The sequence below is a fragment of the Taudactylus pleione genome, unplaced genomic scaffold, assembly GCF_031769625.1.
Source record: "Taudactylus pleione unplaced genomic scaffold, aTauple2 ptg000112l, whole genome shotgun sequence".
In the NCBI taxonomy this organism is placed as follows: Eukaryota; Metazoa; Chordata; class Amphibia; order Anura; family Myobatrachidae; genus Taudactylus; species Taudactylus pleione.
Window position 1 is genome coordinate 843,613 of NW_028284514.1, and position 23,590 is coordinate 867,202.

The 23,590-nt window shown below is 51.6% G+C and overlaps 1 protein-coding gene across 2 annotated transcripts in view; it reads right to left on the reverse strand.

Moving 5' to 3' along the window:
* LOC148525139 (integrin alpha-M-like) overlaps nt 1–23,590 on the reverse strand; it is a 225,266-nt gene that overhangs the window by 40,683 nt on the left and 160,993 nt on the right. For both annotated transcript variants that reach the window (XM_088471181.1, XM_088471182.1), the window contains exons 18-23: nt 20,244–20,348; nt 18,576–18,649; nt 9,179–9,320; nt 9,004–9,099; nt 7,452–7,531; nt 7,202–7,285 (exon numbers count right to left, since the gene is read on the reverse strand). In XM_088471181.1, coding sequence (XP_088327307.1) covers nt 7,202–7,285; nt 7,452–7,531; nt 9,004–9,099; nt 9,179–9,320; nt 18,576–18,649; nt 20,244–20,348 — 581 coding nt within the window. The remainder of the gene's footprint in view (nt 1–7,201; nt 7,286–7,451; nt 7,532–9,003; nt 9,100–9,178; nt 9,321–18,575; nt 18,650–20,243; nt 20,349–23,590) is intronic.

A 23,590-nucleotide genomic window follows, 5' to 3' on the forward strand; every position in this document is an offset into this window, starting at 1 on the left:
GATAACCGCTTCCCATCTCCAGCCTCCTTCCCATACACTTCCTCCCACCCACTTCATGCTTCCAATGACTGCTGCCTCGCCTCCTACCTGATCACTGCTTCCCACTCCCATCTCCAGCCTCCTTCCAATACACTTCCTCCCACCCACTTCCCAATTGCAATGACTGCTGCCTCACCTCCTCCCTGATCACCAATTCCCACTCCCATCTCCAGCCTCCATCCCATACACTTCCTCCCACCCACTTCATACTTCCAATGACTGCTGCCTCACCTCCTCCCTGATCACCACTTCCCACTCCCATCTCCAGCCTCCATCCCATACACTTCCTCCCACCCACTTCACACTTCCAATGACTGCTGCCTCACCTCCTCCCTGATCACCACTTCCCACTCCGTTCCCATACACTCCCACCCACTTCACACTTCCAATGACCGCTGCCTCTCCTCCTCCCTGATCACCGCTTCCCACTCCCATCTCCAGCCTCCTTCCCATACACTTCCTCCCACCCACTTCACACTTCCAATGACTGCTGCCACACCTTCTCCCTAATCACTGCTTCCCACTCCCATCTCCAGCCTCTTCTCCATACACTTCCTCTCATCCACTTTATACTTCCAATGACAGCTGCCTCACCTCCTACCTGGTCACCGCTTCCCACTCCCATCCCCAGCCTCCTTCCCATACACTTCCTCACATCCACTTTATACTTCCAATGACTGCTGCCTCACCTCCTCCCTGATCACCACTTCCCACTCCCTTCCCATACACTTCCTCACACCCACTTCACACTTCCAATGACTGCTGCCTCATCTCCTCCCTGATCACCGCTTCCCATTCCCATCCCCAGCCTTCTTCCAATACACTTCCACCCACCCACTTCATACTTCCAATGCCTGCTGCCTCACCTCCTCCCTGATAACAGCTTCCCACTCCCATCTCCAGAATCCTTCCCATACAATTCCTCCCACCCACTTCACGCTTCCAATGACTGCTGCCTCACCTCCTCCCTGATCACAGCTTCCCACTCCCATCCCCAGCCTCTTCTCCATACACTTCCTCCCACCCACTTCACACTTCCAATGACTGCTGCCTCACCTCCTCCCTGATCACCGCTTCCCACTCCCATCTCCAGCCTCCTTCCCATACACTTCCTCCCACCCACTTCACACCTCCAATGACTGCTGCCTCACCTCCTCCCTGATCACTGCTTCCCACTCCCATCTCCAGCCTCCTACCCATACACTTCCTACCACCCACTTCATACTTCCAATGACTGCTGCCTCACCTCCTCCCTGATCACCGCTTCCTGCTCCCCCATCTCTAGCCTCTTTCCCATACACTTCCTCCCACCCACTTCATACTTCCAATGACTGCTGCCTCACCTCCTCCCTGATCACAGCTTCCCACTCCCATCTCCAGCCTCCTTCACATACACTTCCTCCCACCCACTTCACGCTTTCAATGACTGCTGCCTTACCTCCTCCCTGATCACAGCTTCCCACTCCCATCCCCAGCCTCTTCTCCATACACTTCCTCCCACCCACTTCACACTTCCAATGACTGCTGCCTCACCTCCTACCTGATCACTGCTTCCCACTCCCATCCCCAGCCTCTTCTCCATACACTTCCTCCCACCCACTTCACACTTCCAATGACTGCTGCCACACCTCCTCCCTGATAACTGCTTCCCATCTCCAGCCTCCTTCCCATACACTTCCTCCTACCCACTTCATGCTTCCAATGACTGCTGCCTCACCTCCTACCTGATCACTGCTTCCCACTCCCATCTCCAGCCTCCTTCCAATACACTTCCTCCCACCCACTTCCCAATTGCAATGACTGCTGCCTCACCTCCTCCCTGATCACCAATTCCCACTCCCATCTCCAGCCTCCATCCCATACACTTCCTCCCACCCACTTCATACTTCCAATGACTGCTGCCTCACCTCCTCCCTGATCACCACTTCCCACTCCCATCTCCAGCCTCCATCCCATACACTTACTCCCACCCACTTCACACTTCCAATGACTGCTGCCTCACCTCCTCCCTGATCACCACTTCCCACTCCGTTCCCATACACTTCCTCCCACCCACTTCACACTTCCAATGATCGCTGCCTCTCCTCCTCCCTGATCACCGCTTCCCACTCCCATCTCCAGCCTCCTTCCCATACACTTCCTCCCACCCACTTCACACTTCCAATGACTGCTGCCACACCTTCTCCCTAATCACTGCTTCCCACTCCCATCTCCAGCCTCTTCTCCATACACTTCCTCTCATCCACTTTATACTTCCAATGACAGCTGCCTCACCTCCTACCTGGTCACCGCTTCCCACTCCCATCCCCAGCCTCCTTCCCATACACTTCCTCACATCCACTTTATACTTCCAATGACTGCTGCCTCACCTCCTCCCTGATCACCACTTCCCACTCCCTTCCCATACACTTCCTCACACCCACTTCACACTTCCAATGACTGCTGCCTCATCTCCTCCCTGATCACCGCTTCCCATTCCCATCCCCAGCCATCTTCCAATACACTTCCTCCCACCCACTTCACACTTCAAATGACTGCTGCCTCACCTCCTCCCTGATCACCGCTTCCCACTCCCATCTCCAGCCTCCTACCCATACACTTCCTATCACCCACTTCATACTTCCAATGACTGCTGCCTCACCTCCTCCCTGATCACCGCTTCCTGATCCCCCATCTCTAGCCTCTTTCCCATACACTTCCTCCCACCCACTTCATACTTCCAATGCCTGCTGCCTCACCTCCTCCCTGATCACAGCTTCCCACTCCCATCTCCAGAATCCTTCCCATACAATTCCTCCCACCCACTTCACGCTTCCAATGACTGCTGCCTTACCTCCTCCCTGATCACAGCTTCCCACTCCCATCCCCAGCCTCTTCTCCATACACTTCCTCTCACCCACTTCACACTTCCAATGACTGCTGCCTCACCTCCTCCCTGATCACCGCTTCCCACTCCCATCTCCAGCCTCCTTCCCATACACTTCCTCCCACCCACTTCACACTTCCAATGACTGCTGCCTCACCGCCTCCCTGATCACCGCTTCCCACTCCCATCTCCTGCCTCCTTCCCATACACTTCCTCCCACCCACTTCATACTTCCAATGACTGCTGCCTCACCTCCTCCCTGATCACCGCTTCCCACTCCCATCTCCAGCCTCCTTCCCATACACTTCCTCCCACCCACTTCATACTTCCAATGACTGCTGCCTCACCTCCTCCCTGATCACCGCTTCCCATCTCCAGCCTCCTTCCCATACACTTCCTCCCACCCACTTCATGCTTCCAATGACTGCTGCCTCACCTCCTACCTGATCACTGCTTCCCACACCCATCTCCAGCCTCCTTCCAATACACTTCCTCCCACCCACTTCTCAATTGCAATGACTGCTGCCTCACCTCCTCCCTGATCACCAATTCCCACTCCCATCTCCAGCCTCCATCCCATACACTTCCTCCCACCCACTTCATACTTCCAATGACTGCTGCCTCACCTCCTCCCTGATCACCACTTCCCACTCCCATCTCCAGCCTCCATCCCATACACTTCCTCCCACCCACTTCACACTTCCAATGACTGCTGCCTCACCTCCTCCCTGATCACCACTTCCCACTCTGTTCCCATACACTTCCTCCCACCCACTTCACACTTCCAATGACCGCTGCCTCTCCTCCTCCCTGATCACCACTTCCCACTCCCATCTCCAGCCTCCATCCCATACACTTCCTCCCACCCACTTCACACTTCCAATGACTGCTGCCTCACCTCCTCCCTGATCACCACTTCCCACTCTGTTCCCATACACTTCCTCCCACCCACTTCACACTTCCAATGACCGCTGCCTCTCCTCCTCCCTGATCACCGCTTCCCACTCCCATCTCCAGCCTCCTTCCCATACACTTCCTCCCACCCACTTCACACTTCCAATGACTGCTGCCACACCTTCTCCCTAATCACTGCTTCCCACTCCCATCTCCAGCCTCTTCTCCATACACTTCCTCTCATCCACTTTATACTTCCAATGACAGCTGCCTCACCTCCTCCCTGATCACCGCTTCCCACTCCCATCCCCAGCCTCCTTCCCATACACTTCCTCACATCCACTTTATACTTCCAATGACTGCTGCCTCACCTCCTTCCTGATCACCACTTCCCACTCCCTTCCCATACACTTCCTCACACCCACTTCACACTTCCAATGACTGCTGCCTCATCTCCTCCCTGATCACCGCTTCCCATTCCCATCCCCAGCCTTCTTCCAATACACTTCCTCCCACCCACCCACTTCACACTTCCAATGACTGCTGCCTCCCTGATCATCGCTTCCCACTCCCATCTCCAGCCTCCTTTCCATACACTCCCTCCCACCCACTTCACACTTCCAATGACTTCTGCCTCACCCGCTCCCTGATCACCACTTCCCACTCCCATCTCCAGCCTCCTTCCCATACACTTCCTCCCACACACTTCGAATGACTGCTGCCTCACCTCCTCCCTGACCACCGCTTCCCACTTCCATCTCCAGCCTCATTTTCATAGACTTCCTCCCACCCACTTCATGCTTCCAATGACTGCTGCCTCAACTCCTCCCTAATAACCGCTTCCCACTCCCATCTCCAGCCTCCTTTCCATACACTTCCTCCCACCCACTTCACGTTTCCAATGACTGCAGCCTCACCTCCTCCCTGATCACCGCTTCCCACTCCCATCTCCAGCCTCTTCTCCATACACTTCCTCTCACCCATTTCACACTTCCAATGACTGCTGCCTCACCTCCTTCCTGATCACCGCTTCCCACTCCCATCTCCAGCCTCCTTCCCATACACTTCCTCCCACCCACTTCATGCTTCCAATGACTGCTGCCTCACCTCCTCCCTGATCACCGCTTCCCACTCCCATCTCCAGCCTCCTTCCAATACACTTCCTCCCACCCACTTCACGCTTCCAATGACTGCTGCCTCACCTCCTCCCTGATCACCGCTTCCCACTCCCATCTCCAGCCTCCTTCCCATACACTTCCTTCCACACACTTCACGCTTCACGCTTCCAATGACTGCTGCCTCACCTCCTCCCTGATCACCGCTTCCCACTCCCATCTCCAGCCTCCTTCCCATACACTTCCTCCCACCCACTTCACACTTCCAATGACTGCTGCCTCACCTCCTCCCTGATCACCGCTTCCCACTCCCATCTCCAGCCTCCTTCCCATACACTTCCTCCCACCCACTTCACACTTTCAATGACTGCTGCCTCACCTCCTCCCTGATCACTGCTTCCCACTCCCATCTCCAGCCTCCTTCCCATACACTTCCTCTCACCCACTTCACACTTCCAATGACTGCTGCCTCCCTGATCATCGCTTCCCACTCCCATCTCCAGCCTCCTTCCCATACACTTCCTCCCACCCACTTCACACTTCCAATGACTGCTGCCTCACCACCTTCCTGATCACCGCTTCGCACTCCCATCTCCAGCCTCTTCTCCATACACTTCCTCTCACCCACTTCACACTTCCAATGACTGCTGCCTCACCTCCTTCCTGATCACCGCTTCCCACTTCATCTCCAGCCTCCTTCCCATACACTTCCTCCCACCCACTTCAAGCTTCCAATTACTGCTGCCTCACCTCCTCCCTGATCACCGCTTCCCACTCCCATCTCCAGCCTCCTTCCCATACACTTCCTCCAACCCACTTCACGCTTCCAATGACTGCTGCCTCAACTCCTCCCTGATCACCGCTTCCCACTCCCATCTCCAGCCTCCTTCCCATACACTTCCTCCCACTCACTTCATGCTTCCAATGACTGCTGCCTCACCTCCTCCCTGATCACCACTTCCCACTCCCATCTCCAGCCTCCTTCCCATACACTTCCTCCCACACACTTCACGCTTCCAATGACTGCTGCCTCACCTCCTCCCTGATCACTGCTTCCCACACCCATCTCCAGCGTCCTTCCCATACACTTCCTCCCACACACTTCACACTTCCAATGACTGCTGCCTCACCCCCTCCCTGATCACCGCTTCCCACTCCCATCTCCAGCCTCCTTCCCATACACTTCCTCCCACACACTTCACACTTCCAATGACTGCTACCTCACCCCCTCCCTGATCACCGCTTCCCACTCCCATCTCCAGCCTCCTTTCCATACACTTCCTACCACCCACTTCACACTTCCAATGACTGCTGCCTCACCTCCTCCCTGATCACCGCTTCCCACTCCCATCTCCAGCCTCCTTCCCATACACTTCCTCCCTCACACTTCCAATGACTGCTGCCTCACCTCCTCCCTGATCACCGCTTCCCACTCCCATCTCCAGCCTCCTTCCCATACACTTCCTCCCACCCACTTCACACTTCCAATGACTGCTGCCTCACCTCCTTCCTGATCACCGCTTCCCACTCCCATCTCCAGCCTCCTTCCCATACACTTCCTCCCTCACACTTCCAATGACTGCTGCCTCACCTCCTCCCTGATCACCGCTTCCCACTCCTATCTCCAGCCTCCTTCCCATACACTTCCTCCCACCCACTTCACTCTTCCAATGACTGCTGCCTCACCTCCTCCCTGATCACCGCTTCCCACTCCCATCTGCAGCATTTATTTTATGCTGTTCCCATCCCCTGGAATGACCTCCAGTGCCCAAGTAGACTTACACCCAGCCTTCGAGCCTTTTAGTATGTCGTTATGACTGATCTCTTCATTCAAACATACTAGTCCTCCTATTCATTCTCCCGCCTCTGATGTCCCCAATCTTTGCACATCTCCTGCTTATATCCAACCATATCACGTCCCTTTCCCTTATTATTTTTTTCTGTGTAATTTTGTCATTTGTAGTTTCTGTCCCATTTCTCATTAGTTCTGTGTCTTACATTGGCAGACATTAATTCATACTTTGGTGACTGTGGATATTTGATCCCAATACTGAGAATCCCAGTCAGATAATTATGGAGCACCCCAGCTATGCCCCAACCCTTGGACATTTTGTGCTTGTCCACTTTAGAACGTTATCCTGTCACTCAGCGCTGGGCAGACAGCCAGAACCCACCAGGAGTGGTCACCTTCTAACCTTACTGTCTCTTCCTTCTCTCATCAATGCTCATGGGATATTTATCAGGGATTGCTTAATATTTAAGTGTCTCTAATGACTCTCTCACTCACCTGCTGATGGTCACATAGATTGCATACAGCACCCTTATTTGAGATGAAGACCTCATTAGATCACTCATAACCCCCTGATTATCACTATGGGGAGACAAAAAATAGTTATCACACTTCTAACATTATGCACAATACTAGGCGCAGTGATTTGGGCCCTTCCACATGGGCGCTTTCACTATTTGTTGTTCTGGTGGAGCAGCATTCATCACACGTGTGAGCTAGGCCTTATACATGTGTATTATTTGGTCACCTGGTCACATTGGCCGTCAAAGTTAGACTGTCTCCTAAATTGGCTCTTGTTGCCACATGAAAGCTGACCATGAAGATCACCTGGAAGAGACCAGAGAAAGTGGGTGTTAGGGTAATCTGTGAAGGGAGAAGAAACATTGTATACAGTAAGTGTGACAAGGATTGGGGCGTTAGTGACATCTGTGAGGGGAGAAGATACATTGTATACAGTACGTGTGACAAGGATTGGGGCGTTAGTGACATCTGTGAGCGGAGAAGATACATTATATACAGTACGTGTGACAAGAATTGGGGCGTTAGTGACATCTGTGAGAGGAGAAGATACATTGTATACAGTACGTGTGACAAGGATTGGGGAGTTAGTGACATCTGTGAGGGGAGAAGATACATTGTATACAGTACGTGTGACAAGGATTGGGGCGTTAGTGACATCTGTGAGGGGAGAAGATACATTGTATACAGTACGTGTGACAAGGATTGGGGCATTAGTGACATCTGTGAGGGGAGAAGATACATTGTATACAGTACATGTGACAAGGATTGGGGTGTTTGTGACATCTGTGAGAGGAGAAAATACATTATATACAGTACGTGTGACAAGGATTGGGGCGTTAGTGACATCTGTGAGGGGAGAAGATACATTGTATACAGTACGTGTGACAAGGATTGGGGCGTTAGTGACATCTGTGAGGGGAGAAGATGCATTGTATACAGTACGTGTGACAAGGATTGGGGCGTCAGATGGTGCAGTGTCTTTATTATAAGTGGAGGGCGGAGTAGGGGAGGCGGAGTCTCTGAGAACCTCCCCAGCATCAGCAAAGCAATGAAACATCATTTATGACCAGGGTGAGATGGCGTACAGCTCCCGAATTACATCACAAGCTGGCTTTTACACTGCAGCTTGTGTGGGAAAGGGATCTTTTCAGACCCCTTTCAGCTGTCTCCCCACTGCCCCCAACTCAGGGGCCAGAGTCTGCAGCCCACTTTGCACAACTCCTGCCAGCAGTCCGCAGCCTCCATCCTGCAACATGTATATGACGCTGGGCAAAGAGAGATGGGGGGGGTCCATGGGCGGGTTGCTGGGGACAGAGGATGCGGGTGGCACATTGGATGGAATGAGTAGCTGGGGGAACCACCCAAAGCACACCCCATTATCTAACCAAACCATACCCCATGATCCAGCCAATGCCCCATGAGCCACCAAAACCACACGCTATGATCTACCCAAACCACACCCCATAATCCACCCAAACCACATCCCATGATCCATCAAAACCACACCCCATGGTTCCCCCAAACCACACTCCATCCATATATGTCCAGTTTTCTGTCCTCTTCTATCTAAGTTAGACCCCTAGAAAGTCCATGATTCGGGAATGTTTGGGAGATGTGGTGACTATTTCTGAATCCATAACAATGTTTCTATCAGTCTCAGGATGTCTATCTAGTGAAAGAGCTTTGGTCTACTTTTTGCTCTTATTTGGCACACTAATACAGCCCTGATCATGCTCTCTAGCAGTCTCTATTTGCACTCTCAGCTGGTCTCTCCTTACCGTAGTGTTGGGTCTCAGTAGCGGGTTGTTCACTCCACAGGTCAAAACTCTCTGACTCTCCAGCGTTGAACATGAAATGGTCACTTGCTTGTTACTCTGCAAGACAGAAACATAAACCAAGATTTAGACTTCTTCAACTCACAGAGATTACCCAGACAAGAGAGCACCCCAGTACCTGAACGAGGGACACCCTCCGATAAGACAGATCAGAGGGAAAAGGGATAAGGACACGGGTGTTGTATGAATCATCCCCTTCATTCTTCACAGAGACCGTTACATTGACATCCAGAGATGTCCCAACCACCAGCTGTGTGATACTGTCAGGGAGACAAAAGAGACGGTCAACGACTGTATGAAAACACATTAGAGGTCACTTAGGGATTGGTGAGAGCAGATATGCCATCATCCAAGATATAGCACCTTTTGATCAGTACACCCGCCATTATTACTATTGTTTATTTATATAGCGCCACAAGTGTTCCACAGCACCTTACAAAGTATATAACCAAAAAAGTGATACAGTGCAATACAATACAATGCAGGACAAGGATGATATACATTGATACATTGGTGGCCATAACACCCAAAAAGCAACAGAGCATAAGCAACCAAGTGCTAGTTGTCCTAGTTGTGGGTAAGAAGTAGTTGAAATAGAGTAAGGAGAAGCACAAGAGGGTAGAGGGCCCTGCTCGCAAGAGCTTTCATTCTCAAGGGGAGGGGCAGACATACAGGCATGATACAGATGGGGAAGACAGGGAGGAGGGAGCATGTAGCAAGTTAGGATGAGAGCTGGAAAGCATTAATGAAGTAGTGGGTCTTGAAAGCCCGTTTGAAGGATTGCAGAGGTGTCTGATGGGGAGAGGGAGAGAGTTCCAAAGATGGGGAGCAGCACGGGCAAGGTCTTGGAGGCAGGAGTGGGAGAAAGTAATCAGTTGGTAAGAGAGGTGGAATGCATTTGTTGAACGAAGAGGGCGGACAGGAGAGTGAAGGGAGATGAGGTCAGATGTAAATGGGATAGGAGTGTGTGAGGGCTTTGTAAGCGAGTGTGAGAACCTTGAATTGGGTTCTGAAGGGGAAGGGGAGCCAGTGGAGGGCTTGTAAGAGAGGGGCGGCAGATGTAGAGAGTATGGAGAGAAAGATGAGTCGAGCGGCAGTATTGAGGACAGACTGGAGAGGAGAGAGATGGGAGATGGGGAGGCCAGATAGGAGGAGGTTACAGTAATCCAGTCTGGAGATGACCAGTGAGTGTATTAGGGTCTTAGTAGCATCCTGGGTGAGAAAGGGTCTGATCCTGGAAATAATTTTGAGCTGGAAATGACAGGACTGTGAGAGGTTCTGGATATGTGGTTTGAAAGAGAGAGATGAGCCCAGGGTAACTCCAAGACAGCGCACTTTGGGGCTAGAGGAGATAGTTGTGCCATCAATTGATAAATAAATAGTGGGAAGTGAGGTCATGTGGGAGGGTGAGAAGATGATCATCTCAGTCTTAGACATATTAAGCTTAAGAAATCGCTGGGACATTCAGGAAGAGATAGCAGAGAGATGGTTGGAGATACGAGTGAGGAGAGAGGGAGAGATTTCAGGGGAGGAAAGGTAGATCTGAGTATCATCAGCATAGAGATGATAATGGAGGTCAAAACAGCTGATGTATTCACCTAGAGAGGACGTATAGCGGGAGAAAAGGAGTGGTCCAAGAACAGAACCTTGGGGAACACCTGCTGTGAGAGAATGTGGGGGAGAAGATAAGCCATGAGAGGTGACAGAGAAGGATCAGTCAGAGAGGTAGGAGGACAGCCAGGAGAGAGCAGTGTCACGTAGACCAAGGCAGTGAAGGATTTGCAGCAGGAGAGGGTGGTCCACAGTGTCAAAAGCAGCAGAAAGGTCAAGGAGAATGAGTAGAGAGTAGTGGCCCATGGATTTGGCAACAAGGAGGTCATTGCTGACTTTAGTGAGGGCAGTTTCAGTGGAGTGGAGAGAACGGAAGCCAGACTGAAAGGGGTCAAGGAGGGAGTGGGAGGAAAGAAAGGTGGTAAGGTGGTTGTAGACAATCTGCTCAAGGAGTTTGGATGCAAAAGGGAGGAGAGAGATGGGACGGTAGTTTGCGAGAGTGTTAGGATCAAGGGTAGGTTTTTTGAGAATGGGGGAGACAAGGGCATGTTTGAATGAAGAAGGGACAGTGCCAGAAGAGAGGGAGAGATTGAGGAGGTGGGCAAGATGAGAACAGGCACAAGGAGAGAGATAGCAGAGGAGACGTGAAGGGATAGGGTCAAGGGGGGAAGTGGAAGGGGGGGAGGACCGGATGAGGGCCATGACTTCCTCTCCAGATACAGGGGAGAAGGATGTCAGTGTAAGTAAAATGGAAGGGGACAGATGACCCAGAAAAGGAGGAGGTGGAGAGCTGGGGGACTTGTGGGAAATGATATCGTGACGTATGGAATAAATTTTATATGTAATGTAGGTAGCAAAGTCAAGGGCAGAGAGCAAGGAGGGGAGACGAGGAGGGGGTGGGCAGAGGAGGGAGTTGAAGGTGGTGAAGAGACGCTGGGGATTTAAGGACTGAGAGGAGATGAGGTGCTTGAAATATGACTGTTTAGAGAGGGAGAGCGCAGCACTATAGGATGTGAGCATAAATTTGAAATGGAGAAAATCTGCCTTAAAGAGTGATATTCTCCACTGTCACTCGGCGCTTCGTGAACACTTTTGCAGATATTTGGTGCATTTGGAATGCCAGGGTTGAGGTGTGGATCTGCGAGGGTGAGTAGAGATGACGGAGCAACAGAGTCAAGAGCAGAAGTAAGGGAGGCGTTGTATAGGGAAGTGGCTTGTTCAGGGCAGGAGAGAGAGAGGATAGGGGAGAGAAGTGAGTCAAGTAGGGAAGAAAAGGATACAGTGTCGATAGCCTCAATGTTACGCCTACTGATAGTGGCCTTAGGAGTAGAGGAGGGGAAGGAGAGAGGGATAGGTTAAAAGAGAGAAGGTGATGATCAGAGAGGGGGAATGGGGAATTGGAATAATCAGAAATATCACAACGGTGCGTAAAGACCAGGTCAAGTGAGTGCCCACTCACATGGGAGGGTGAGGAGGTCCATTGGGCGAGACCAAATGAGGATGTGAGGGTAAGGAGTTTGGAAGCAGAGGATTCAGTGGGGATATCAATAGGAATATTGAAGTCACCTAGGATAATAGAGGGAAGGTCTTAGGAGAGAAAGTGAGGGAGCCAGGAAGCAAAGTTGTCAAGGAATTTGGAGGGAGGGCAAGGGGGACGGTAAATGACAGCTTCTCTTAGGTGTACTGGCCATATTGTCCATGCATAGAACAGTTAGTTTTGGCCAATGGTAGCACCTGGCAATCACACAGAGACAATTTTATTGTTTAAATGTACCCCCCACCTAGCAAATTTGGTAAGTGCTGCAGCTTGCAACTGCTACTGCTACTCACTGGTAGGATGGAGCAGAGCGGGGCGTCGTACAGCTCATCAGCCGGATAGTGTAGTAAAATGCAGGTAATGGTGCTGGATCACTCTAGAAAAGCTCTTGGAGCAGGTAAATCAGAGGTCTCACTGGATCGAAGTGGTACCTAGATGTGTTTCACTGCATTGCTCTTACACAGTGACAAGATGGCGCTGCGTATGTATAATACCCACCTATACGAGGTATTATGTCTGACACTGACACTTCCCACTATAATGACAGAACTATTGATTAAGGGCCTCGTGTATCAATGAGTTTTATCATTCACAACAAGTGATAGAACTGGCTGCGTATGATAAATGATGCTCCAGCCGATCAGCACCCAACTGTCACTTTTCAAACAGATGACAGTTGGGAGGTGATTATCATACGCAGCCAGTTTTATCGCTTATTGTGAATGATACAACTCATTGATAAATGAGGCCCTAAGTGAGGGGATAGAGACTAAAGGAAGCTGCTCCAAGACGCTCGCTAATGGCCCCTAGGTGCAGAATAACAAGTCAGTGAATCAGCAGCTAAGGAGTGACTAGTGAGCAGCCTCAGCATAAGTGACCGTGGCAGGAAATACCTGCGGGCTGTGGTACAGTTAGTTCTGTGTGTAGCAGTAGACAGGCCGTGCTGAGCTCCAGTATTACCTCAGGAGAGGGAGACGTTAGCCCCTTTCACACTGCCAACCCACGTCGCACCCGGGAAATGAGTCCATCCCGGGTGAGACCACTTTCACTGGCAGCCTGACCTGGCTTATTGCTAAGTTGATGACGTCACCACCATCACATGCCGACAGCTTTGACAGGAATACTTAGCGGCATATTCAAGTGTGTGCGAGAATAGCAAAAATCCTGCACCTGTGAGTTATTTCCTGCGGGTGCGATATTTTTGCTATTCAATTAGGTGCGTTTTCTTTTTTTAAAGCCGGGAGGTTTTCTTCCTCGCGCCTCCAGAGCAAGTGTGATTTTTCCTAAAATCGTTGAATTTAGGAAAAGTCAGTGGAACTTTCTCTGGGACCCCGGCCGTACCCCCCTTAGGACTAATTAAGCAATTGGAAGTTCCCATTTAGCTAAATTAGTCAGTAATTACTCACCATCCGAAGTGCTGTCTTCTTCATCCAGTGTCGGAACCCGGACAACTCCAGCAGCAGCGTGAGTATGTCACTGTGTGTGAGTGTGTGAGTGAGTATGAGTGAACGTGTGTGCATGTGAGTGTCTGTTTGACCCCCGGTGTGTGTGTATCCCCCCCAATGTATGTGTGGCCCCCCGGATATGGGCACTGGGAGAACTACATCTCCCAGCAGACCTTGCCCTTCCCACCAACTCCTGGAGCCTCCCAGCAGCCCCCGGGACTCCCAGAAGCCCCCTCTCCATTAAGAAGATAGAGGGGAGGCCACCGGGAGTGGCGAGGCCAACAGAGACCCCCGGCCAGGTAAGTGAAAAATTCTTTTTTTTTTCTTTTCGCGGCGCAGGGTTTTCAGAGCAGAAAATCCCGCAACCCCTTTTTTTAATTGGATACCATGGATATTGGGAGCGTGCATACATGCGGTAATCCAAAATTGGGCGTGAGGGGCGCGAGGTATTTTACCTCACTAAACCTCGCTCCCAATTGAATATGCCCATTAGAGTTGATTTTCTAATTACCTAATTCACCAGCCAGTTCAACTTTTGTGTCTTTATTTTCTAATGTGCACCGTCAAACGCCTGGCCAGTCAGGAGTTCCAGGTGTGGCCTGGGTATAGAGTATAACTAGTCTCTGTGGTTATTTAATGTGTGCATGTGAAGGCTCTAATACACCATACTGCTGATATCATTGTATTTCTGGGGTGTTATTAGTAGCAAAGTGTAGAGTTTGTGTAAAGAAATAGGATATAGGAAACATTGTTGCCATTTCTTAAAACATACATAATCATAAGTTAGTGTTGCACTCTCATTGAAAGTCTTCCCATATCAGTTAGACTAGATATTTAATTGATCATTTTAATTCACAATTCCTGAAACGTATACAGTCTGTGACGCATGTACTGTATATCCGATTTGCTTTAGTTTGTTGTGGCATATGAAGTGTTACTTTAAGACATATTCGGGTTAAGAAATAAGAGGTAAACCCCCACCGTCGAGGAGTTCCTGTTTCCTAAAGCTATTGTGACTTTACACTACGTCACATACTGTGTTGAGGTTGGGGATCACCTCTCTGCTAGCGTAAGAAAGAAGAAGGAGCAGGAACAACTTAACATTGAAAAATTCCACACTACAGATCCTAACCACACTTAGGTGTTACAAATGCGCAGTACCACTTTCAGTGGCCATCTTGGTTAGGGAATAAGGTCTCCCCATGGGAGTCAGCGTAATAGCGCACTCCATTATCAACAGGATTATCTGGAATCTAATTTTGTTTTATAAAATAAACCTAACCCGTGCAATAGAAACCCTTTCTGTGTAATACTATCCAAAAAAGCAAAGTGCAATAGTACTGTGTTTCCTCCTTCTTGGAAGAGATCATTAAATGGTTACTCAGAGAAAAGCACAAGACCCTCCGATCACATATTACATCATACCAAGCTGCAATACAGCCACCGATGCAGGTCAGTAAAATAAATGTACAAGGATAACTAAACAATGAAGAATAAGCAGCTATTAGGCATCGCATACTTTGTGCGGTGACAGCTAATCTTCCTGATTATGTTTTATAGGTCCCATAGAGGCTCGCTTATTAATCAATTCTGCACAAACAATATGCAGAAAATACTCCAATAGTTTAAGGGCAGAATGAAGTATCCCTAGAATGTACCGATACAGAGAGCAGGAAATAAAGAGATATGTTCTGTCCTACATCCATCACATCAGCCATCTCCACAGTCTTCTATGGGAACAGTATTTAACAAGATCTGCAATGTAAGGGTTAACTCCATCCTCAGATACCAACAATGGAGCTGTCCTGCTGGGATGGGAACTCTCTCCTCAGATACCAACAATGGAGCTGTCCTGCTGGGATGGGAACTCTCTCCTCAGATACCAACAATGGAGCTGTCCTGCTGGGATGGGAACTCTCTCCTCAGATACCAACAATGGAGCTGTCCTGCTGGAATGAGAACTCTCTCCTCAGATACCAACAATGGAGCTGTCCTGCTGGGATGGGAACTCTCTCCTCAGATACCAACAATGGAGCTGTCCTGCTGGGATGGGAACTCTCTCCTCAGATACTAACAATGGAGCTGTCCTGCTGGGATGGGAAGTCTCTCCTCAGATACCAACAATGGAGCTGTCCTGCTGGGATGGGAACTCTCTCCTCAGATGCTAACAATGGAGCTGTCCTGCTGGGATGGGAACTCTCTCCTCAGATACCAACAATGGAGCTGTCCTGCTGGGATGGGAACTCTCTCCTCAGATACTAACAATGGAGCTGTCCTGCTGGGATGGGAACTCTCTCCTCAGATACCAACAATGGAGCTGTCCTGCTGGAAGGGGAACTCTCTCCTCAGATACCAACAATGGAGCTGTCCTGCTGGAAGGGGAACTCTCTCCACAGATACCAACAATGGAGCTGTCCTGCTGGAATGGGAACTCTGGGCCTGATTCAGAGCTGCTCGTAAGCGGCCGCTCGTTCGCTCCGAGCAATGTTTGCCCAACTGCGCATGTGTACGGATCGTTATACGCATGCGCGAACCAGTCATTGCGGTCGAAATTCATGTGCTCGCAAAATAGCGAATGCCTGATAATTTGAGTGACAGGAGGAGGCGTATGTGGGTGGTAACGGGGGAAGGTGTTTGAAAACGGGGAGTGGAGATCCGAACGCAGGCGTGCTTAAAGGTCAAAACGGGCGTTTTATGGGTGTGCATAATTAAAAAAGTAGCGTCATTGACCACGTCACTGGGTTATTTTATAGCCAGAACTGCTCGCAAAATTGTGGTAGCAAAAACCAACCACAAGAATAGTGAGCAGTTCATACCCTGGTCGATGTACTCGATTAATCTAATAAATAGCGGACATGACGTAGGATGCGAGCGGCCAGGGGGCGTATTTTTACAAAAAACGACCGCAAGTTTTGTTCGCTCGTTCAGACCTAGAGGCGTGAACAGACCGCAATGAGCGAACGGTTCATTTGAATAGCCACCCCTTTTTTTTAAATGAACGACCGCAAATAGCGAGCGGCTCTGAATCAGGCCCTCTATCCTCAGAGGCTAACAATGGAGCTGTCCTGCTGGAATGGGAACTCACTCCTCAGATACTAACAATGGAGCTGTCCTGCTGGGATGGGAACTCTCTCCTCAGATACCAACAATGGAGCTGTCCTGCTGGAATGGGAACTCTCTCCTCAGATACCAACAATGGAGCTGTCCTGCTGGGATGGGAACTCTCTCCTCAGATACCAACAATGGAGCTGCCCTGCTGGGATGGGAACTCTCTCCTCAGATACCAACAATGGAGCTGCCCTGCTGGAATGGGAAATCTCTCCTCAGCTACCAACAATGGAGCTGTCCTGCTGGGATGGGAAGTCTCTCCTCAGATACCAAGAATGGAGCTGTCCTGCTGGGATGGGAAGTCTCTCCTCAGATACCAACAATGGAGCTGGCCTGCTGGAAGGGGAACTCTCTCCTCAGATACCAAGAATGGAGCTGTCCTGCTGGGATGGGAACTCTCTCCTCAGATACCAACAATGGAGCTGTCCTGCTGGGATGGGAACTCTCTCCACAGATACCAACAATGGAGCTGTCCTACTGGAATGGGAAATCCATCCTCAGATACAGTACCAACAATGGAGCTGTCCTGCTGGAATGGGAACTCTCTCCTCAGATACCAACAATGGAGCTGTCCTGCTGGGATGGGAACTCTCTCCTCAGATACCAACAATGGAGCTGTCCTGCTGGGATGGGAACTCTCTCCTCAGATACCAACAATCGAGCTGTCCTGCTGGAATGGGAACTCTCTCCTCAGATACCAACAATGGAGCTGCCCTGCTGGAATGGGAAATCTCTCCTCAGCTACCAACAATGGAGCTGTCCTGCTGGGATGGGAAGTCTCTCCTCAGATACCAAGAATGGAGCTGTCCTGCTGGGATGGGAAGTCTCTCCTCAGATACCAAGAATGGAGCTGTCCTGCTGGGATGGGAAGTCTCTCCTCAGATACCAAGAATGGAGCTGTCCTGCTGGGATGGGAACTCTCTCCTCAGATACCAACAATGGATCTGTCCTGCTGGGATGGGAACTCTCTCCACAGATACCAACAATGGAGCTGTCCTACTGGAATGGGAAATCCATCCTCAGATACAGTACCAACAATGGAGCTGTCCTACTGGAATGGGAAATCCATCCTCAGATACAGTACCAACAATGGAGCTGTCCTGCTGGAATGGGAACTCTCTCCGGTGGGCTGAAGGAGGACCCAGCTTTTTTGCATTGTGCAAACACAACTGGTAAACCACACATGCGCAAGTTCCGCAAGGGGAAGGGATGGGGTTGGCTTGGGATGCCGGGATGCCGACGCTCTGAATACCGGTGCCAAAATCCCGACAGGTTGGAATCCCGGCACCAGTATCCTGACCGTCGGCATCCCTAAGGTAAATATCGGGGTGTTAGGGGGAGGTTAGGGTTAGGCATTAGGGTTAGGCACCGGTTAGAGAATGTTAGGATTAGGGTGCGGGGAGGGGGAGGTTAGATTTAGGCACTAGGGGGAGGCTAGGTTTAGCCACCGGGGGGTGTTAGGGTTAGGGTGCGGGGAGTGGAGTTTAGGTTTAGGCACTAGGGGGAGGTTAGGGTTAGGCACTGGGGAGGGAGTGTTAGGATTAGGGTGCGGGGAGGGGGAGGTTAGATTTATGCACATGGGGGGAGGTTAGGTTTAGGCACCGGGGAAAGGGTGTTAGATTTAGGGTGCGGGGAGTGGAAGTTAGCTTTAGGCACTAGGGGGGAGGTTAGGGTTAGGCACCGGGGAAGGGGTGTTAGGGTAGAAGTTAGGAAAATACTTTCCGTGACTTCCTATGGGTGTTGGGAATCTGGCTGTTGGGATGTTGCTGTCAGTATTCTGACCAGCGGCATCCCGACAGCTGGGATTTCATACCCAACCCCAAGGGGGATAGTGGATGCAAGTGAAATGATAGAGATGTAGAGAGTTTACATACCCAGCGAATGAGAGATTCACACTCAGATTATCTTCACACAGACCGTCATCGCCACAATTCTTCTCAAATGAAATCTGCAGTGACAAATAATGTTACTTAGCGCGTGACCTGGAGGATAAACCCTGACATATCCCGGTCTCTGTCACTGAGCGCGTGACCTGGAGAACAGACACTGACGTATCCCGGTCTCTATCACTAACTGTGTGACCTGGAGGACAGACACTGACGTATCCCGGTCTCTGTCACTGAGCGTGTGACCTGGAGGACAGACACTGAGGTATCGCGTGTGACCTGGAGGACAGACACTGACATATCCCAGTCACTGTCACTGAGTGTGTGACCTGGAGGACAGACACTGAGGTATCGCATGTGACCTGGAGGACAGACACTGATGTATCCCGATCTCTGTCACTAAGCGTGTGACCTGGAGGACAGACACTGACATATCCCGATCACTGTCACTTGAGCGTGTGACCTGGAGGACAGACACTGACGTATCCCGGTCACTGTCACTGAGCGTGTGACCTGGAGGACAGACACTGACTTATCCCGGTCTCTGTCACTGAGCGCGTGACCTGGAGGACAGACACTGACGTATCCCGGTCACTGTCACTGAGCGTGTGACCTGGAGGACAGACACTGACGTATCCCGGTCACTGTCACTGAGCGTGTGACCTGGAGGACAGACACTGACGTATCCCGGTCACTGTCACGGAGCGTGTGACCTGGAGGACAGACACTGACTAATCCCGGTCACTGTCACTTGAGCGTGTGACCTGGAGGACAGACACTGACGTATCCCGGTCTCTGTCACTGAGCGTGTGACCTGGAGGATAAACCCTGACGAATCCCGGTCTCTGTCACTGAGCGTGTGACCTGGAGGACAGACACTGACGTAACCCGGTCACTGTCACTGAGCGTGTGACCTGGAGGACAGACACTGACGTATCCCGGTCACTGTCACTGAGCGTGTGACCTGGAGGACAGACACTGATGTATCCCGGTCACTGTCACTGAGCGTGTGACCTGGAGGACACTGACGTATCCCGGTCACTGAGCATGTGACCTGGAGGACAGACACTGACGTATCCCGGTCACTGAGCATGTGACCTGGAGGACAGACACTGACGTATCCCGGTCACTGAGCATGTGACCTGGAGGACAGACACTGACGTATCCCGGTCACTGAGCGTGTGACCTGGAGGACAGACACTGATGTATCCCGGTCACTGAGCATGTGACCTGGAGGACAGACACTGACGTATCCCGGTCACTGAGCATGTGACCTGGAGGACAGACACTGACGTATCCCGGTCACTGAGCGTGTGACCTGGAGGACAGACACTGATGTATCCCGGTCACTGTCACTGAGCGTGTGACCTGGAGGACAGACACTGACGTATCCCGGTCACTGAGCATGTGACCTGGAGGACAGACACTGACGTATCCCGGTCACTGAGCATGTGACCTGGAGGACAGACACTGACGTATCCCGGTCACTGAGCATGTGACCTGGAGGACAGACACTGACGTATCCCGGTCACTGTCACTGAGCGCGTGACCTGGAGGACAGGCACTGACGTATCCTGGTCTCTGTCACTGAGCGCGTGACCTGGAGCACAGACACTGACGTATCCCGGTTTCTGTCACTAATTCAGCATTACATACCTCCAATGATTGGTTGACATTTGAGTCCTCGCTTAGGACCGGGGTTCCCATCATGGAGTAATTGAGGGCGATGCGTAGAGGCGTGAGAGAATCATCCACACACTCCTGAGATATGGAATTAGAAATATGTTGGTTACCAGCAGAGAACATTCTCATTATGTGAATGGTAGAAAAGACAATTTCAATCCAATCCTATTTAAAAACAGTGACCAGATAGTGAACACCGTCAGCAGCATAGAACGTAAAATGGCAGCAGCACAGGAGGTAGAACAGCAGCAGCATAGAATGGAGAACGGCATCCTCACCCTCAGTGGCGTAACTATAAATTTTGCTCCCCCATGCCAAAAAACTTTCAGACGTCCCCCCCCGCCCAAAAAACAAACACACCCAAAGACGACGTTTAAGGTGTGTGGTATTATGTTCATGATACAGTAATGTACCTTACACATTAATACACACTAAGTAATGCCACTTATAACACATTATGCCACACCGAAATGCTTCTTACAACACATTATGCCACACAGCAATGCACCTTACACATGCCACACAATAATGCCACGTAGAACACATGACACGCAGTAATGCCCTTATAACAAAGTATGCCATGCCGTAATGCCCCTATTTCACATTATGCCACACTGTAATGCCACATAACACATTAAGCCACACAGTAATGCCCCTTATACATTATGCCCCTTATAACATATAATGCCACACAGTAATGCCCCTAATAGCACATTGTGCACACAGTAATGCCCATTACACATTATGCCACACAGTAATGCCCATTACATCCCACCCTGACAGATCTACTTCTTCAACCCTCCTCAACGCTCCTGCCAGTCTGTCACCTCAGCTCAAGACAGGTTGTACAGTTTTTCTGTCCATGTAGATCCAGATTATTGGGAGCATAGTTTATAACCTATTAAGTTAGTGCCCCTTATACAGTGCCCCCTGTAGTTGTGCCCGTATGCAATGCCCCCTGTACTAGTGCCCTCTATGCAATGCCCCCTGTAGTAGTGCCCATTATCCACGGCCCCCTGTAGTTGTGCCCCTTCAAGTAGTGCCCCTGAAGTTGTGCCCCTTCAAGTAGTGCCCCTGTAGCTGTGCCCCTTCAAGTAGTGCCTCTGTAGTTGTGTCCCTTCAAGTAATGCCCCCTGTAGTTGTGCCCATATGCAGTGCCCCCCTTTAGCTGTGCCCATATGCAATGCCCCCTGTAGTTGTGCCCCTTAAAGTTTTTTGCCTCTGTAGTTGTGTCCCTTCAAGTAGTGCCCTCTGTAATTGTGCCCTTCATGTAGTGCCCCTGTAGCTGTGCCACTTCCAGTAGTGCCCCTTCAAGTAGTGCCCCCTGTAGTTGTGCCCCTTCAAATAGTGCCCCTGTAGTTGTGCCCCACAAGGTAGTGCCTCTGTAGTTGTGCCCATATACAGTGCCCCCTGTAGCTGTGCCCCTTCTAGTGCCCCTTCAAACAGTGCCCCCTGCAATTGTGCCAGTATGCAGAGCCCCTGTAGCTGTGCCCATAAGCAGTGCCCCCTGTAGTTGTGCCCCTTCAAGTAGTGCTCCTTTAAGTAGTGCCCTCTGTAATTGTGCCCCTTAAGTAGTGCCCCCGTAGCTGTGCCCCTTCAAGTAGTGACCCTGTAGTTGTGCCCCTTCAAGTAGTGCCCATATGCAGTGCCCCCTGTAGCTGTGCCCCTGTAGTTGTGCCCCTTCAAATAGTGCCTCTGTAGTTTGTAGTTGTGCCCCTTCAAGTAGTGCCCCTTGGTTCCTAACATCGTGGGTGACGTCATGATGTCACCCGCACACTGCATTACTGGGAACGCTGGCCTCTGAAGTAATCAGAAGATTCCTTAGCCTCCGATCACTTCAGAGGCCAGCGATCACAGTTACAGTGGTGAAGCTATGGCCCCCAAGCCATCGCGGGGGAAGTAATTACACCAATGCTCACCCGCCCCTCCCGCAGCCTAACCCTCCCCTCCTTTAGCCTAACCCTCCCCTCCCCTCCCATAGCCTAACCCTCCCCTCCCATAGCCTAACCCTCCTCTCCCGCAGCCTAACCCTCCCCTCCTGTAGACTAACCCTCCCCTCCTGTAGCCTAAGCCTCCCCTCCTGTAGCCTAACCCTCCCCTCCTGTAGCCTAACCCTCCCCTCCCGCAGCCTAACCCTCCCCTCCCGCAGCCTAACCCTCCCCTCCAGCAGCCTAACCCTCCCCTCTCGCAGCCTAACCCTCCCCTCTCGCAGCCTAACCCTCCCCTCCCATAGCCTAACCCTCCCCTCCCATAGCCTAACCCTCCCTCCCATAGCCTAACCCTCCCCTCCCGCAGCCTAACCCTCTCCTCCTTCAGCCTAACCCTCCCCTCCCGTAGCCTAACCCTCCCCTCCCGCAGCCTAACTCTCCCCTCCCGCAGCCTAACCCTCCCCTCCCGCAGCCTAACCCTCCCCTCCCGCAGCCTAACCCTCCCCTCCCGCAGCCTAACCCTCCCCTCCCGCAGCCTAACCCTCCCCTCTCGCAGCCTAACCCTCCCCTCCTGCAGCCTAACCCTCCTGTCCCGTAACCTAACCCTCCCCTCTCGCAGCCTAACCCTCCCCTCCTGCAGCCTAACCCTCCCCTCCAGCAGCCTAACCCTTCTCTCCCGCAGCCTAACCCTTCTCTCCCGCAGCCTAACTATCCCCTCCTGCAGCCTAACTATCCCCTCCTGCAGCCTAACCCTCCCCTCCTGTAGCCTTACCCTCCTCTCCCTCAGCCTAACCCTACCCTCCCACAGCCTTACCCTCCTCTCCCGCAGCCTAACCCTCACCTCCCGCAGCCTAACCATCACCTCCCGCAGCCTAACCCTCCTCTCCCGTAGCCTAACCCTCCTCTCCCGTAGCCTAACCCTCCTCTCCCGTAGCCTAACCCTCACCTCCCGCAGCCTAACCCTCCTCTCCCGTAGCCTAACCCTTCCCTGCCGTAGCCTAACCCTCCTCTCCCGTAGCCTAACCCTCCTCTCCCGTAGCCTAACCCTCACCTCCCGCAGCCTAACCCTCCTCTCCCGTAGCCTAACCCTTCCCTGCCGTAGCCTAACCCTCCTCTCCCGTAGCCTAACCCTTCCCTCCCGCAGCCTAACCCTCCTCTCCCGTAGCCTAACCCTCACCTCCCGCAGCCTAACCCTTCCCTCCCGTAGCCTAACCCTCCCCTCCCGTAGCCTAACCCTCCTCTCCCGTAGCCTAACCCTTCCCTCCCGCAGCCTAACCCTCCTCTCCCGTAGCCTAACCCTTCCCTCCCGTAGCCTAACCCTCCCCTCCCATAGCCTAACCCTTCCCTCTCGTAGCCTAACCCTTCCCTCCCGCATCCTAACCCTCCCCTCCC